The sequence below is a fragment of the Haplochromis burtoni genome, unplaced genomic scaffold, assembly GCF_018398535.1.
Source record: "Haplochromis burtoni strain Fernald_Lab_line unplaced genomic scaffold, NCSU_Asbu1 Contig_87, whole genome shotgun sequence".
Classification (NCBI taxonomy): Eukaryota; Metazoa; Chordata; class Actinopteri; order Cichliformes; family Cichlidae; genus Haplochromis; species Haplochromis burtoni.
In genome coordinates, this window is record NW_024582448.1 from 906,517 (window position 1) to 921,961 (window position 15,445).

The 15,445-nt window shown below is 40.4% G+C and overlaps 1 protein-coding gene across 2 annotated transcripts in view; it reads left to right on the plus strand.

The window, feature by feature from the left end:
- The first annotated feature begins 993 nt into the window (after window positions 1-993).
- col18a1a (collagen type XVIII alpha 1 chain a) overlaps window positions 994-15,445 on the plus strand; it is a 74,868-nt gene continuing 60,416 nt past the window's right edge. For both annotated transcript variants that reach the window (XM_005925788.2, XM_005925789.2), the window contains exons 1-2: window positions 994-1,170; window positions 1,255-1,328. In XM_005925788.2, coding sequence (XP_005925850.1) covers window positions 1,166-1,170; window positions 1,255-1,328 — 79 coding nt within the window. In that variant the 5' untranslated portion in view covers window positions 994-1,165. The remainder of the gene's footprint in view (window positions 1,171-1,254; window positions 1,329-15,445) is intronic.

Here is a 15,445-nt window from a genome sequence, read left to right on the forward strand (position 1 = left end):
AGGTTTACTTTTGTAGTCTTGCAGTACTATCATGGCTGTTCTGTCTGGCAATCATTACCAGGCTTTAATATGAATGCATCCACTGATCAGCACATAACTTTGGGGGTGCATGCTTCATGTGAGACTCGTGTTGGCTTCTGTAAACAAGAACAGTGTTTGTGCTTAGAAACATCCGGTCTCAGGGTGAAAAAGTAGTCCATTCGTTGGTTGTTTGAGTATAAAATTCCCCATTATCAGGCTTTTTAAAGCTCCTTCTATTCATCTCATAAGCCACAGTGAGAGCACTTACAGGGACTAGAAAGAGAGATCATATTTCTGCCATATTAACTTCTCTTTGTTGGCTCCTTTTTAAATGCGGGATTTGATTTAAATCTGTTTTGTCCCACTCATCTGTTTTCACTCCCTTTGTGTTTATATGCTGCTAATTCATGTCATTAACTTTGATCTGATCTCATCTGTAGTTTGTTCTTTGTCCTGTTTATTGTTTGTGGCGTCTCTGAAGCTCCTCTGGTGTCTCTCTTCCTTCAAGCCCCAAACAGCTGCATACATGGCGGATCCTCCCTGAGCCTGGATCTTCCTGAAGTCTTTTCCTGTTAAAAAGGAGTTCTTCCTCCCTTCTGATGCCTATGCAAGGGGCGTCTTGTGATTGTTGGGATGTTGTCTCTTATATTGAAGGGTGCTGACTTTATTGTACAAAGCACCTTGTTTCAGAAAACTCTGTAGGGTCACATAAAGTGGGATAGTTGCTCACCTCACCTCAGCTGTGATGTGCTGTCTGCTCTCCTTTTAGTATCAAATGTGAGGAATATTTTAAATATGCGTTTTAGTTTTACTGCGAAATGAGAATTAAAGTAATAAAAAAAATAATGGTGACAATCCCCTCCAAACACTTTTATTGTTATTTAACATTTCCATAAGCATACAGTCGTCGAAATGTGCGGTAGTTCCCTTTTAGGACCTGGCGGAAGTCCCTGATGTGGAGTCCTGCAGGTCTCTCCCTCCTCCTGTTTCCAGCAGAAGCGCTGCGTCCTCATCAGCTGTTCGGGCAGCGCGCAGCAGCGGTGTTCTGGACCGGGAAAGCTGAGCTCACTTTTTGCACCTTTCACCCCCCCAAAAAACAGTCCATGTAGCTTCCCCATCAAGCCTGGTGAACGAAGAGCTGAAGATGAGGTACCGCTTTACGTTTTGATTGAAACTTTTTGTAAAGCTTTGGGCGAAGCGTTGAAGTTACAGTGAGTGTTGCTGCCTCCGCAGGTGTTCTTCGTTAGTGGAGCGCCTGGTCTGCTGCGCGCTTATTCTCGCCGGTCCGGTGGCATCGCAGTGGTCAGGTAAGAAATTATGCTGGAGACGAGAGTATCTGTGCTTTGGTGGCGCATGCACAGCAGAAATCATTAGTTCAGAGACTTTTGAGACAATCAGTGAATCACGTGATCTCCGTGCTTAATTAACATATACTCGCTGGGACGAAAATTCTTTTATCCACAATAAATTATCTTTTTTTAATGCCTGCCTTACAGAAACGTCAGGGACACCTGCATGATACCTGCTGCTGTATGCTGAGAGTGATGTTAGCTCACTGTTTGGCTTGGGTGGCATTGTCTGATCTACAGAAAGTTTTTATGTGCCACTAACTGGTCCATTAGCGTTTCTGTGTGATAACACATTGCTGTGATTCCAAGATTAAACACAGAACATGAAGTGGCTCTGGGCCATTTAGATTTTTTTTCCAAGGCCAAGGTGTGCAGTGTTTCCTCAACACAGTTTCATTGTCTCTTTGTCCCTCTTGTGTCTTGCTCTGTGTCTGGTCCTTGTAGTGTTTTCATGTCAGTTGAAAAGAGGCTCTTTTTTATTTCTTTCACTCCTGTGTGTCCACCTCAGCAGAACTTGTATCCTTGTAGTCGTTACAGTGCCAAAGCAGCTGAACAGCATGAAAAGACAGTGGAGCATTTCTTCCTCTATGATGGTGCTAAAGGGCTGTAAGAGCCACACAATGAAAAAACTCACATATGTTCTTGAATTATTTATCATGAATGTCCTACATTTAATTTGGTAAACGTTAAGTTGGAGAACTGTGTGGCTGTCAGATGATAGGGAGAGGAAACTGAGAGGCTGACAATTAATATTTGATCAGCACTGTAGGGTCTTTGAGGAACTATATGATGCCAAGATGACTGTAACTCTACATGTACCGCCTCTTAAAAGTAATGCAGCCCATTTAATAAAGGAGATGGTTCCTTATGTCATTCACCTCCTTTTATTTCTCTGTTATTCTGCCATTCCTTAAATACTAATATGTAAAAATGTTCAAATAGTTAGTTGTGAGCAACGTGACGTTTTCACATGAATGCTGTTCACCGGTCCGCCACTCTGTCTCAAGAGCAATGCTTCAGCAGCTTGCGACATGGTTGAATTAGGTTCATTCCCATTCCCCCGGCTGGGTCAGGAATCTCTATTGTCATGTGATCTTTGACATGCACCCAGCATGGTCTTGCCTAAGGGAAACGGGACAAGGTGGGGGGAAGGGGAACGGCTGCAAGGGAACACCCCACTGAGCCATTTAATGGCTGAATTAGATGCCACATTGAAAATCACAGCTGGCTTGGGGTTTTCTCCATTTTTGTGCACAAGCCTGATGGTCATGAGGACAGGACAGCCATGTGAAACAAAAAGTAATATATTCAAAATACCATACAATACAAAATACAGAACAGACATATTTGATGAATATGAATTGTAATTTACAAGCTTTTTGATCAAAATTGCTCATGTTTAAAGTTTTTCTGGAGACTCTAACTGACGGTCATAATCTTACTCCCTACACGTTGATGCTCTTGTTGTAGGCGTATATGGTGGAAAAGCATAGCTTATGCAGAGCACCCAAACATCTGTTGATGTGTCAAGTAATGTACAGCTGCAGTATTTGAAGGGAAACATCTGCTTCGAGACTCAGAGATTCAGAATCAGAACTTTTCCTTTTTGTTGCTTTGGAAAAAAATTGAGTTTGGTTTATTTTAAAAATACAAAATGTGTTTCTTTTGGTTTAACCTCTTAAGCCCCAAGCCTACCTGATCTCCTGCCTCCCCCGTATCAGGGGGCGTTGGGGCTTAAGAGCTTAAATACTTATTTTAGGCATTGGCATTACAGGTGAACCAGTAACAAAGTTTAGGGGAAATGTGCAAAAACCTGAAGAAAAAGAACAAATGTAGATGGCACCGATTCAGATATATGCACATGGAAACCATAAGAAGGTAAATTTGCTGTAAGCAGCAGACACAATATATTCTAAATGGAAAGCAACAAACCCTTCAAGAATTAAAGTTAGGTTGTCTTACGTGGGTGGCTGTTGGATTGGTGCCTCTGTTAGGATCAGTGTAACTCTTAAATGAAATAAATGGGGCGACTGTGCACAGATTCAGTTGACTCAGTGAACCTTGTGATGTCTAATCCCTGGATTTTCTAGTCAGTAAACCTGCTTATGCACAATCAACATCTCTGGAAGTGTCTCATAAGCACGAGGTTCGGAGGTTTCTTCTAGCATTTGTTTTGCTACATTGTGTTAACCGCCAGCGTTTAGACAGTTAATTAAACCTCTGCTAAGTAGGTTTATGTCTGTGGAAAGTGTGTGTGGGTTGGACTCTGTGTAAACAAACATTTGTGTGTGACGTTGTCGGTGGGAATCATTCAGGAGGTAGAGAGGATATCTGGATTTCTGCCTTGGTCTGCTCTTTCTCCAGCAGTTTCAAAAGAGACACAGGTGATTGGCACCTGCATTTTATGGTATCTGCCCTTGCATATACCAGTATGTCTTTTAGTCATGTTTGCCAGCCATTCTAATTCAAGTTGGGTCTAAGTTTGCTACTGGTAATGGGTTCGAAAATTTGCATACTCCAGTAATAAGCCAAATCCCAACACTCCCCGCCCCCATGAAACTTTCTAAATGCAGTTATTTCAACGAGAACCGTGTGCCTCTTACGACTCATGTTAATACTGCACATTTGTCAGAGACCTGCATATAAAAAAGAAAAGATTGTCTACATTAGAAACACATTTCCCAAGTAGCCTGAAGAGGAAATTTACATTCGGTGTCGTTTACTTTAAAGTCGGCATGTTTTTGTAAGAAAACCACGGTGGTCACATCCTGCTTTGAAAGCTTAATCTAACCCATCTGGATCATAAAGTGAATCTGGAAGAGTTGTATATCTACATCTACCCTAGACACCCGAAAGCTCGGCAAAGTTTAAGAATCACTCCTGCATGACAAAGAACACTGTTTGAATTAGGTGTGTGTGTACACACAAGAAAGGAAGAATGACTGGCCTTCCTTTGTTTTTCATGTAGTTTGGGATCTACTGTGTAGATCATCTTTTTGGATGCATGTAGACCGTTTCACCTCACCCTTATATCCTCCTTTAGCCACATTTTCTTCTATTTTGATTATAGTTTCAACACAAAGAAAAGGCTGCTGCATGCAGGTTAACCCGGGCTTATGCATGCACAAAATGGATTTATGAATCAATCCTGGCTATACCAGAAGCAGCACCGAAACTGGAGTCTAAGCTTAAACAAGATGTTGCATTTGAATGACAAAAAGAAAGGGAGCAAATTCATTAAATGCTCACCTTTTATGTCTTTAAGTTGTCTTTGTGACATTGAAAGCGTTGTATTAGAAACTTACATTTTAAGAAACAGTTTATGGATCAAACTTTATATTTGCAGCATTTTGATGGTTTTAGGTTAAATTTCAAATAACTGAAAAAAATCAGTTTTAATTATGTTAACAAACATTTCCTGGCATTTAAAGGCCTTTGGTCAGTGTTGCCTCACTATTTGCAGCGTCCCCCTGTTATCTTGCTTTTGAGGACAGGGCATCCTTTTGAATGTTGCTCACAGCTGTTATTTGTTATTTTATGTTCTCCTACCACTTGGTGTTTCAGGTGCACTCAGCTGTTGTCGCATGCTGTTCCTGATGTCAAAATGCTGGGTTGACTGTGGCAAAATACAGAGGAACACCATAATTACTGCTTATGTTGCAACAGAAGAGGATTTGTCGGGCCACTTGCTCTGTACGCCCAACTATCTCCCGCAATAATGGCACACTGAGTGTCCTCTTACCACTTAGCATCTCTTTCCTGTTTGTGGTGAAAACCCTCACGTCATTGCTGGTCTCCCCGAGCTGTAATCCACGTAAAATCTAAAGTTTGAAGGTACGGAAATTACAGGAGACTACAGCATATGCATGTTTGTTTGTTTTTTTTTAATTAAAGGTGTGAGCATAGTTAAGTTGCTGGTTGATGCAGAAGAAGAAGACACAAGTGTAGCTCAGTTCTTGAGAGTTCTTGAAGAATTCATCCAAGAATTCATCCAGCAGTCAAAGCAAAATAACCCAGTACCTTTTTTGTTATTATACATGGAAGAATTGGCAGAATAATCTGAATTTTAAGCCGTTTTTACACATGCACTGCAGTCCTCAACCTCTCCAGGACTCGCTTGACAGAGGAGGATGCGAGAAGTCCAATGCCGCCAGATCACACATTAGCCAGTTTTTTCAATCTTTGTCATGTTGGATTGCTCCAGTGTGCGATTTACACAGCCAATAATCCACTTCATTAACTGTGAGTGGGCATCATGTGTGCCGCTTCCTTCATGTTCCTTCCAGACAGATTTTCTGCCTAAACCTAGGATTGTATTTCCAGTAGTGCAAACTCATTTGAAGTGGACTATTTACTGACGTGTCTTATGTTTGAAAAATTGTTCAAAGTTTGCTTTAGACACGCATGTAATCACGAATTGAAGCGCTTCATATGGAAAGTGAAAGTGTTCTTTAAAGGCAGACGTGTCCCTTGTTGCAGATTTTGATGTTTTTTGTGTGTATGGCAATAATGACTTTGTAATATCAGTTTTTGTATACTTTTGTTTGCTCAGTAAAATAAACACTGTTGAATAGGCTGCTTCCTGATTGTTCAGGACCAGTGTTGGTCAAGTTACTTGAAAAAAGTAATCAGTAACTAATGACTGATTACTTCCCCAAAAAAGTAATCCCATTACTTTACTGATTACTTATTTTCAAAAGTAATTAATTAATTAATTAAATAAATAATTAATTACTTAGTTACTTAGTTAGTTTTTAAAAACACGATTTACAACCTGAAGAGGTGATAAAGCGATATATCTTTCAGCCCAATTCTACTTTTTCTACATAAACCATCATACAAAATGTAATCAAATGGAAAAGTATCTTCTTTTTAACTTGTTTTATCAGTTTTATTCTTTTAACTTTATGCATCAAGCAAAAATTTAATTATATGCAACATTCTCTGAGTTGAATAAATTAGTTTAACATTTAAACCTATTTTCTGCACATTCCAGCACATAAAATAAAATATTTTTTGTGTTTACACTCAGTCTTTCAAATACATGCAAGTAAAACACAGCAGAAAATAAATAAAGTCAAAGACTAGCAGTCCTTTTGCTCTATTTTCACCTGTAAAGCAGGACTGGGGTAGGCGGAGGTTTACCCTGGTGCAGGTGTTCCGCGGCGGTCAGTGGAAGAATCCGGAGAGTTTCTCTGTGAGTTTAGGGGGTTATTTTCGCTGTAAAAATAAGTTTTCTTCCCACGCACAACAGACACTAATGTTTTTGTCACTTTTTATGGAATCAAACTCAAAGTAAGGTCAGTACTTCCACGCCTTAAACGCTGCACGCTCATACTCTCTCCTGCACTCGATATATTATCCATTGTTGATCTGCACACAGCTGATGTCACGAACGTTGCACTCGCTTACGTCACTGTTGTGAGACATTCTCGCAAAAAAATCACGGTTTTAGTAACGCAGTAACGCAGCGTTCCTACGGGAAAGTAACGGTAATCTAATTACAGTTTTTGTAATAGTAATCCCTTACTTTACTCGTTACTTGAAAAAAGTAATCAGATTACAGTAATGCGTTACAAGTAACGCGTTACTGCCCATCTCTGTTCAGGACACTCCTGCAAAAGAGATTTCTGAAGATTGACAATTTCTTGGTTAAAAGTTTCAGTCAATAAAAAAACCTAAGTGACAAATATCTAAATTATGGAGTATTCAGCTCTAGAGGACATTAACTTTGTAACAGTGTATAGACTGGAGCATGTTGCCAAGCCTCTTGAAGATGGGTGAACACAGCTCATAGTGGCAGTGTTGTAGTTTTAGACACCCAAACGAAACTTGCAAAAGCCGCTGAGCTCCTTTAGAAAGCATTACATTTTCATCAGGGCTCACTTTCAGTTTATCAGCACTGCTGGCTCTCGTTTGGATGAAAACTGGTTTCCATGGCCACCAGGTGCAGATTTTTCCACCACAAAGCCGTATTTGGCTGTAGCAGGGGAAACTGGATCTATCTACTGGCACTTTGTCCCAGTCTCCAGCTTTAGGTAGTGTTCACTTGTCCTCACTGACAGCCTGTTGAACACAGAGGCATGAAACTAGAGACCCCCACTCCACCCATTTACATTCTCTTGTCCTAAGAAATCGAAGCCGTGGGCTTTTCACTCTCCACAATCTATGACTGGTTCAGAGGGACCATATAGACTGCTTTATGTCTTTAGTTATGATGTGATCTTCTTACACTATTTAGAAGGTACTTTGGAGATTTCAATCTGAAATTAGCTTATTTTTTAACTGTCAGATGTGAGCACTGTTAACACAGGCACCAGCTACCACCCAATGTGGGTTTTTTTTTAAAAAAAATGAATGAATAGACCATTCAGCATTTCACGAGGCCCCTCTCAGGAATGCCATTGTGCGTTTTGAACCTCATGTTGCCGTTATATCCCTCTTTTTGCGCTCTCCACGTCGTCTTATCTTCTGATTGACTCTCATGATGTAGAGACTGCTTTTCAAGGCATCCTTGAATTCCACTCATTCACCCGTCCCTCAAGATCTGCTGTGTCTGTAGGCACTTCTCTTTTTACCCTGTCACAAATCTCATGTGGGGGTGTGGGCTGAAGAGAATCCCTTGGGACAGGGAGATTACCATCAAACACGAGAGATCTTCTCACAAAAGAGGGATTTGCCGAGTCCTATAGCTCGATCCTTTACTTTCCTATGTGTTTGCCGGAAGTAGGACTTTGAGCAAGGTATGAGATTTGATGATCTATCCTTACTGTACCTGCCAGAAACCAAGAGGTGAGGTTTCCAGGTGCACTTGGTTTGAATTAATAAGATAGAAAGAATTACAGGAACAAATTAACTGACAACTGAAATCAGCCATTGACTCTACTGCTGTTTTGTGGACAGCTCGACCTTAAAAATGCATCAGTTTGCTCTGAAGGTGACTTCCTTTCATCATGAACTTTGGAAAGCATCCAGTATCCAATCCTTTTCCATTCATGTCATTGCTTATCACTACAGTGAGATGGAGGACTTACGGTCTTGTTTGATGATGTGCTAAGCCTAGACTTTTACAAAGTGAATGCCTCAGCTGCTCATAACTTGGAAGCTGCTAATTGTTGTGTGAATCATAAGCTCGTGGATAATAAAGGATGCCCTCCATTCACTCTGTGGTTGTTACGGACCAGGTGGCACAGCGCCATCCATTAATAAGAGACTTAGAGAGGAGGAACATAGGCCAACCATGGGGATGTTAAATATTTAGAGGTCCAGTGAAAGATTTGCAGGGTTATTTGTTTGCTGAGACAGCCTGGAAGGTCTGCAGTCATATTCTCTTCCACACTGACCACCTCATTGGCTGAAACATCCATTGAGACTCTGCGCTGGAGTCAACTGAGCCCTTTTGTTTCACAGCTCATGTTTATAGCCTTGTTATTTAGGCTTGCTAAGTAGTTGTGGTCATGTAAAGTCCTTGTAACCTTAAGTTTCCTTTTGCATCCTGTCTTACCAAGACAAGAACAAGGTAAGAATGCAGTGGTGGACTAAATTTACCTCCCTTTGGAACATCTTGCTATCTTGTTTTAAACTCTAAATTAATGAATGGTTTGCGCAGCAACTGTTTCAGTCGTTCATTTCATATGAATGTCTGTTTCAATCTCCTCAAAGACCCTGTAATTTCATACAGATCTGACTCTCACAGTTCAAGTATGTTCAATATATTCAACCCAACCTAAAACTGACCCACTCTCAGATGTACATCTTGGATAGAACTGCTAATGCACTACAGTGCTTACAAAAGGGTAAATCTTCTAAATCCAGTGTGTAGTTTACCTTGTGTTTTTATTAAAATACAAGCATTTTCTAATGATTGGTCTTATATTGCCAAGCAGACTTTCATGTTTCATGTGAAGTGACAAAAACAATTATTTTCACAGCCTGTTTGGGTCACTTCATAACACAAGAATGAGATCAGCTTTCAAATATCTAGTCCCTCATGTCACCTTCAAGTCACCCCTATCACATCATTTCTACTCCAGTTGAGTGTGCTGTAGAAATGCATACTCTCTGCACCTGTGTGAGAGGAAGTAATCAAGTCTGTATTTGGCAGTTAAACGTGACCCGACTGTATCCGCATGATACGGTCCAGGCCCTTGAACAGGCCTGTGTTCGCCTTAGGCTTTGGCTAGTTTTGTGCTGGTTTTCAACCAGTCTCTTATTGCCTCCCTTCTTTTCTTTCCCTGTGTGAAAGTCAGACAGCATGTTAAGGTCACTGCTCTATGAATGCCCTCAGGTAAGAGTAACTGTGTTGTTGTTGTTTTTTTGGGTTTGGCATACCATACATAGATGGGACCTGTGGAAGTGGCTGTATTAAATTCTGCAGTCTGTGTTTATTTTTGATGTTTATCTGGTCATTTGTTGGTCTGTGTTCAGCCCTGAAAATAAATGTTTCCTGTTACTCCTCTGAAAAGCTTGTGGAGCAGAGTCCAAGTTTACTTTGGAATACCAGTAATATCTACTATCATTTTTCAAGTCCTCTTTTTGTGGATATTTGTTCCTACCTTGTTGGTTCACAAAGTTCACTTGTTTTAAACCAGGTTGGTGCACCAGCTCAAACAAAGTAAAATCCTAGTCATGTGTATTTTAACATGCCTTTGCTTAGCTTAAGCTGTAGTACAGGAAAACCTGTGGACTTTTTGTGCTAAGTGGCTGGTGGGGGGACAATCAATGCTGGCACCCTAGTCTCCAGTCTGGCTTGCACTAATTGAGAGCTCTGATATTGTCTTGTGGATGAAAGGCCTCTTTGTACCACTTATTTCTCTTCATCTACTGTATCCCCAGGCCTCTGATATAGCTATAGGCATAAAGTCCAGCCACTGTCTCTGTTCATTACAGGGGATTAAAGTGTCAGTTGAAGGTGGAGTATAAGCTGGCCAACATAATTCACTGACAGACATTTGAAGGTGTTGCCTGGTAAGCTAAATGTTTATGCCCTTCCAAGAGGGTTTAATAATATATGTGATTCTCATCTGGGGCTGTTGTCTTGGTCAATATTTTGATATCAAACATTGTTGTTTATTGTTTAAAGCATTATGCATTTACTGAACTAAAAAAAAAATCTTTAGCTTTAAATATATAAATAAACTGGAAAAAAGGAGGCGGAGGAGCTGGGAAATGGGCACTTGGTGTGTTGGACCCAACGTCGCAGGTGTTTTTGACCATGAAGTTTGGCCTGCAGTGCCTGCTGTGGGAGATCTGTGGGGACAGAATCGACTGGAGAGAGGCTGTAATGGCAGCAGACTTGTACACCTTGAGTGACCTGAGCCAGATAGCCAGAGGGAGATTGATGGAAATCCACAACTGACAGCAAACCACCATTTTGGTTGCACTCTACTGAAACAAACTGCAAGACAGTGCGATCTTGAGGCGAAGGCAGCTGCCTAGGCTGCAGAACAGCTTTTATTTCCTAAATAAGTCCCTCACTGACCAAAAGGTCTCTTGGCATCATCTCGGTTTAAGCTGAACTCAGTATTGAGTAAGTTCTGAGTTTTATGGAAGAATCAAAGTGCACTGTTATAAAGGAAAAGGCTTCCTTGATTTCATGACAATTAAGGAAAATTAAGGATTAAAATCAATCTTTGGGCTCCAGTTAAAGTCGGTGTTTCATTTACTTACTTACTGTATGTCTGCATTAGCCAGTGAAGGGCAAATATGAAGGGAATGATATCAATTTCTTCTCTTTGTGACAAAAATCGAGCGTTTTAGCCTCCTTGGATTTACTCTCAAAGCGTTGATCTGCATTGACATGTTCTTGAAAAGCTGTACAAAGCTGAAACTCAACACTTGAATTAGGCCTAGCAGGCTCAAAGAACCAGAAAAGAACAAAGGGACGGCACCGGCCAACAGAATGAGCTAACAGTTAATTCCTTACACGACTGAGCTAGTGCAGAAACAAGAACTGTGTGTGCATTCTTTCCACTTGAAGCCATGACTTCTGCAGAGGATGCTGTTTACTCATGCATTCAGAAAGAACAACAGGAATGGAAAGAGATTCATCTTTGGTGCATACTGAACGCTGAAAGGTTGTGCACATGCATCTGCACCTTTGCCAGCATTTTTAGCTGCTCAGTAAATCACAGACCTGTGTAGGCAGGTAGAAATGTTGCATTCATGGTGAATACCGTTTGTGTGAGGGAGTATTTGAAATTGCACGATGCGATTAAAGCCTTCAAATGGGGGAAAAAAACGTACTGAAGCTGAAAGAAAAACTTTTCTTTATAATTCAGAGTTTTAAGGGTTGAAGTCAATTCTGAACCACATAGATTTTTAAGCTTGTTGCACTGAATAGACTCTAATCTGGGAATACTCAAAATGACCAAAAGGGGTGAAAACCTGAGGTTTTAATTAAAAATGGTCTCAAAATGACACTTTATAATCTTGGTTACATGTAAGACACCATACAAGTTCTCTGACATACTGTGATCTAAAGTTTTGCTAGGTAATACTGTACAAATGACTGAAAATCTGAGAGCCTCAAACACTGAAGCACTCCTAGCTATGGATGATTCCTGATCTCTCTGGCCAAACCTTTTCATGTCTTAAATAATTACAATGCAAGATTAAAATCAAGCAGGCAAACACTGTCTGCTGTTCTCTTATTTAAGAGTACAACATTTGAATATTGTTTGAACAATCATTTCCTAGACACATGCCTGGACATATTCCTTTCAGTTCATAGCCACTGATCCAGACTTCTCTGTTGGGTGTTTGATCTTTCGGAGTCTTAAGTGTGTCAGGCTGATGAAAACGAACCCGCTCCTGCCAAAACCTTGACGTGTCAGTGTTTGTTGAGCAGATGTTAGGGTTTTAAAACACTGTTGTTGTGCAGCTTACAGTATTGTTATGGTTTACTTGTGTAATGAAGGAAGTGAAAAAACTTGAATTTTGTGTTTGGGAGCAGTTGCTAGATGGTCGGTCAATAAGTTGCCCTTTGTGACTGACAGGAGAATCTTAAGAATGTCGATAGCCTGGGAAATTTGTCAGTGGACAGTCTGAACACTAAAGAGGTGGGCCTCTATTTTATTAGATATGAACATGTCTCGGAATGTGACCATAATGCAGCTTTTGATTCACAGAACCTCAAGACCTTTGAATGCCTCACTGTTTGTTAAAAGTACTGACTTATGGAGAATTTTTTTTTTTTCATTTTTTCCCACTTTTGTCACATTTTAAGCTCTTGAACTGAAAGGACTGATTGATATAGTCAGATGAGCATTTTTAACCAGTGTTTGGTACCCTCGCCTGTTAGCAGAAAAAGCAGACGGAGTGACTCGTCAGTCAGTGCTTTCTATAGCTTAAAGCTATCGGGCAAATTAAACTCAGTCGTGTGCTACAACACAGTAACATATTGTTAAAGTGAACTGCGCTGTTAAATTACACTCAAGGGCATGTATTCTGACATCACATCAATGAGTCAGTGGTTGCGGCTTCAGTTTAATTTGATCTGATTAACATCAGCAGACACTTATCATCATCATCATCATCATCATTAACACGATTGTCTGGGTGAAAATAGCTCAATCAGCCAATTTTACAAACGTCTAATCAGTCAGACATTGGGTGCTCCCAAATATTTGTAGAATATTAAATCTTCCACTTTTTTTAAAGCTTTATGAATGTGTTAATTTATAGTAATTAGAATAAATATGTTTTTTAACATTTCTCTTAACAGCTGTATTATTGCTTTTTTAAAAACGCAATGCGTTCTGAACAGAATCAAACTTCCTGGTGGTTTTTCTGTTTGAGCAAGCTGCTTTGAAAATGGGTCAAGAGGGGAGATTAGAGCGTTAAGCACACAACGTGTGAACCCTGTGGTCTGTGGTTTAGGCCCATGATGTTTGGGGATTTGTCTTATAGCAGCAGTCTCTGGTTACACTGTGTGCAGATTCTTTTCTTTCCGCAATTCACGTTGTTAGAAAAGCTGCGCTTCGTTCTTGGTTTCACCTCCAAAAAGAGTTGTTTTAGTCGATGACATCTAGCATGCCTTTACGAGTTCGCTGTCAGGTACATCATATATGAAGTCAGAGAGAATCTGCCTCTGAAAGGAGTCTGACAGGCAGGGTATTGATTTAGCTCATGTTGTTTATCCAAGTTTGGAAAAGATGTTTCAGGCATGTTGAAAAAATCTCACTATTTGAGGTTTAGTGTTTTTTTTTTTGTTTGTTTGTTTGTTTTTAAATTTAAAAAGGTGTGATTTATGAAAAGGTCGGTAAGAGCTTTGTAAATATTACATTTTACCACATTCGATTGAGAGTAGATGTCAGATTTAAAGTCAAGCAAGAAGATTGTTGGTTGCTCATTACATTTCTTATCGCCATTACTCAGGGTGCATCATGGAAGAAACTAAGCCTCATGCCTCTTGTAATCTCTTGTATGTACTGGTTGTTAAACCTCACAATGGTTGTTGGCCTGATTTATTTCTAACACTTGATCTCGGGTTGATCTAGATCCCCGTGTTTCAAACCTTGCACAAGAAAAATAACATCACAGCCAATTCCTGTTGCAGTGTCAGATCAGAGAGGCACATCCCAGCTCAGTGTACAGGCTTCAACTCGTTCACAGAGCCACCAAAAGTCTTCCACGCTGAAGTAACTTATAGGTTTGAAACGTCTCCCTCCAGCTACAAGATAATTTAACATTATAGTTATTGTAATGATGATGGTTTTTATTGTGTGTAAATGCTGTTTTACTGATATGGATCAAAGAGATCATTTACCTTATCTATGACAGTAAAGATCAGTTGGAGTTTATGTTTGGATGTGACATGGGAATATTCAGGCATGGGTTTTCTTTACCCACCCAAACCCCCCACCCCCAATACCACCAAACTTGCCTTGAGGGCAACTCAAACCTCCCACGTCTCCACCCCTCTAAAGATCTTGCCTCAGGCCTGTAACTGTGTCTCAGGCCAGAACAGTAAAAACATTGGGTTGATGAGGTTTGTCTGTACGTGGGTGGGGGGCAGGGGGGTTCCTCTAAGAGTTTGGCTGTTTTCCAAAAGTTCAGTACATCACTGAAAATTCACAATAGGGTGAAAAGTACATGGGTGACAAATAACTCCTTGATAAACTCAGCTAATGGCAGCCTATTTTTCAAAGGATTGTAAAGGTGTACTCGGGGTACTGAACAGAATTAGTGTATTGTGCTTTGTGTTTGAATAGTGTCAGGATGAAAAAAGCTCCAAGGATGTGTTGGCTCACATGCAGTGTGCATTTCCCTCCACTGCCTACTCTTTACCTTCCATATGTCTTATTCATCCCGCCATGCCACGCATACCACCACTCAGCCCATACAGCTGAACAATACTATTGAATTACTGCAGAGCTACCTAATAGGTCTAAGCTAAAGAGTGCCGTAGTTGCAAGACTGTCTTCCTTTTATTAAGCTAAGGAAGCAGAGGAAGTTATGATATAAGAGCTGAAGCTTTCTACCTACTGCAGTACTTAAAGACCCTACAGCTGCATGATTTCCTTCCCAAAAAACCCTTAAAAGATGAAAGTTGACCTATTGGTGGCAGATCAGCAACTCTCCCAGGGGTTGTTAAAGGCTTTTTCGATGTTAATCGACTTCTAACAAACCATGACTGATAGTTTCCTGGATTTTTATAATGAAAGTGGATTTTTTTCCCCCTGTTTTTCTTGGAGCAAGAGAAGGCAGAATAAATCTAAATCTGCTGAATGACTTAATTCTGGCAAAAAATTCTTACTTAGCACTTGGTACTTAGCACTTGGTAATGGGACAAAATTATAACTTGGCATGCTGCTTCAAAAAGAATTCGAGAGCTATTAAGGCTCTCATGTAATTGCTTTATCTCTTGTGGGTGGCTTCGTGAAATTCAACCTCTGAATGTCCTTCCTGTAACAATTTGTAGCTGCAGCGGCATATTTTTGTAGTTTTTGTTGTATTTATTCTCCAGTTGAATGGTGCATTGTTTGTCAGAAAGAGGAAAACCAGGCCCCACACACACACACACACACACACACACACACACACACACACACACACACACACACACACACACA